The 2888-nt window shown below is 41.8% G+C and overlaps 1 protein-coding gene and 1 long non-coding RNA gene across 9 annotated transcripts in view; one reads left to right on the forward strand and one right to left on the reverse strand.

The window, feature by feature from the left end:
* The window catches only part of LOC117951290, a 33823-nt gene that overhangs the window by 7145 nt on the left and 23790 nt on the right, over positions 1 to 2888 (forward strand). The gene's annotated exons all lie outside the window — the stretch shown is intronic.
* Positions 1 to 2888, reverse strand: part of LOC117951288 (glutamate receptor 3) — an 81368-nt gene that overhangs the window by 4146 nt on the left and 74334 nt on the right. For 2 of the 8 annotated variants that reach the window (XR_004658130.1, XR_004658129.1), the window contains exons 15-16: positions 2797 to 2870; positions 8 to 122 (exon numbers count right to left, since the gene is read on the reverse strand). Coding sequence is in view for 6 of the 8 variants with exons in the window: in XM_034882934.1 (XP_034738825.1) it covers positions 8 to 122 (115 nt within the window). In the remaining 2 variants the exon portion in view is untranslated. Of the gene's footprint in view, positions 1 to 7; positions 123 to 1983; positions 2268 to 2796; positions 2871 to 2888 lie in introns of those variants that run through there. The other 6 variants (XM_034882934.1, XM_034882937.1, XM_034882938.1 and 3 more) reach the window with 5 other exon arrangements.

Raw genomic sequence — 2888 nt, forward strand, 5'->3', positions numbered from 1 at the left:
GACTGACCTTACTTCCAGAGTCCTTGGTTCCACATTCACCCTTATCGTACCACCATTTGTTTTTCAGCTTGTCTAAGATGCCTTGTTCACTGAGTTTCAATACTGCAAGGTTTACAGGAGTTCTTCACGTGGGAAATAACATAAATAACATTATATTATGTTATTTTATGTTATTCAACTTTTAAACTACTACATACTTTACAAAGCGATAAAGCAGGGTTCCTGGCTGTCAACATCACAAAAAGCAGGCATTCTACCTATTACCTTTAAAACCCCTAGTCTAAAGCCAGGACCTACCCATATCGCTTTGAGTAATCGGCAGACGCTGTGAACAGGGCGACGAGCAGGTACTGGAAGTACAATCTGCAAGTCTATGAATATCCAAAAGCACCGGGGGTAGATTGATTTGGGGGCAGGAAAAGGATCAGAGATGCTTTCTGAATGGTATTTACCAAGATCAGGCTAACAGGAGCTTTGTCTTAACAAACAGAAAAATCTAAGTGACGGACACTACCTTTCATTTCCATAATATAAGCAGAACTCTGCAACGGCTACTGCTACTGTCACCAGCACGACCACAATCGATTCCATTTTTACAAGGATTACAACCAATTTCATTTCCAAGCAATGATGACCTAAAGTGAAATCTTAATTAATTCTTAGGTATTCTCTGCCGACATATCGCCAAGAAACCTTATCTCCCAATTACCCCAGATTAGTGTCAGATGAGTGTGTCCCAACCAAACCGCACAGAGCTGCAGGACTAAGCTCAAAAGTATCAGTGGAATAATTCCTCTCATATTTGCCTTTAGCTGCATAATCTGATGTCTGACACAGCTGTTTCTTGCCGTTTTATGTCCATAGGACGTCAAACTACTATATGTAATCATAAATTATCATAATGTTCTATTGCCTTAAATCACGTTAGGAAAAAAAAACATTTAGTGAAGCTGGATGGTCATGTAGGCATGTAGTCATAATGTAATAGTGAAACACTTGGGGTTTAGGTCAATCTCTCAGTGTAAATGTGAAAAGCAAAGACAAATCGTTGCATTGATAAATGAGTGACCTGACTACTCCCTGGGAACAATGTTCCCCAAGGGGATTTAAGCAATGCATAATGCACTGAGAGAAGATTACATCACTGTAAACCCCTCATAGCCAATCTGGAGAAATGGACTGTGAAGACCAGAGCATTGTCTTGGATTGGAGGGACATTGATTAACAATGCAATTACCCTGTAACACGCTCTGTGTCTGAAACTCCATCTAGGCTGCACTATGTTGTGCCTGAGGACAAGAAAGAGCTGTGTTAACTGTGTGTGTGTGTGAAGGTCTTCATCGTTATGTATCTCCTGATGTCTGTTGGAACACGGAGCTGTGAGTGGGACGGGGCCAAGCGATGCACTTTCGTTTGGAGCAGAGCGCTCAAGGCCGCTTTATTCCACCTAATCAGGCCTTTCCACTGAGTCCTGGGGAGCCAGGAAACAGATAGTGCAGTACATACCTGTGCATGATAAAAGATGGATGACAGAACAAGAAACAGATTTCTTTGAAATGGCACCTGAGCATCAGTAGCACAGGACGGCCTCCTGAGCTCAGTGACTACAGAACATAACAATGTTAGCAGTGCAAACATTGAAAAAAGTAACATTACATTTTCCTTTTCAGAAATGATCCACAAGCATTTGGTCAACATTATTGGATCTACGCCTCATAAAGCCTCTTGATGCTTTAAAAAAAAATCTAAATGCAACGAATTTTATAGACATAATCTGCAGTCCATGGGACTTCAGCAAGTGTGTGTAACCAAGGACCTTATGGGTATATATATATATTATCTGTAACCCTGCGTCACATAATCTAAGTAACAGTGTACTAATGTCTAACGTTTGTCATGGTTGATCGGAGTTTCACACTTTTCACCATAACTGAAGCTTCTACAATGAAAACACACATTCATCATTTAACCACAGAAGAAAAGAGAGAGATCTGACAGTCAAAATGCATGTGTTGAAAATCAAACCACAGGTGGTATATCAGAGGACTCATTAAAAAAGAAATCTTAGGTCTTTTGTTTAATTAGAATTCTCACGTTTGCCTGCAATGCTTAGTCCCCTCAAGACGCCGCTGTTCCCCTTGCTTTCCTGTCGGCATCAGCTGTGCAGCCATTTTGAGGTTTGAAGTGGAATCACGTTGGCTTTAAAGCTCATGGGTTCTGGGCCAGTGTCGTGGATGTGAAGCAGCTTTGCGGTGAAGATTAGCAAACTTTTCCAATGTTAAATACTCTATCACTTGCAAACCTAAAGGCCAAGCACTTCTTGAGTTACATGTGTGTGACTTCATCAACTGGTTTTCACTAAAACTCTCAAAGCTACCTTGACAAAGTCCTAATATGTGCAATTAGGTGATCTGCCCTACACATGTGACAGGGTGAATAAACAAAGCTCAACCTTTCACAACTGCAGGGCAGCCACATTCACCTCATAGTCTCCCTTTTTTGAGAATATCCAGCAACTTTGAAGAGAACTCCTATCTCCTATAATTCTTCTTCTGTGAATATCACAGCCTCAATGACCATAGGTACTTTTTTTTCTGTTGGCTGAGAAAAGGCTCCTTAGTTTGATCTGGGTTGTGAAAGCGTCTGGTCAGACTAGCAGTAAATTTGGTATTCTGCCGTTGGGCAGCAGCAGGTTGGTAGGGGCGGACAGTTGGTTTGGTTATGGTTGGGTTGTTATAACAGCCTTGCCGATTACTCTGCACTATGGTACCCGATTGTGGTGACATCGAGGCTGACCTTGGAGTCACCTCCCCCGCTGCCGCACTCTCCCTTGTCGTACCACCATTTGTTTTTCAATTTGTCCAAGAGGCCTTGCTCATTCAGTTTTA

The sequence above is a fragment of the Etheostoma cragini genome, chromosome 10 (genome assembly GCF_013103735.1).
Source record: "Etheostoma cragini isolate CJK2018 chromosome 10, CSU_Ecrag_1.0, whole genome shotgun sequence".
Taxonomy (NCBI): domain Eukaryota; kingdom Metazoa; phylum Chordata; class Actinopteri; order Perciformes; family Percidae; genus Etheostoma; species Etheostoma cragini.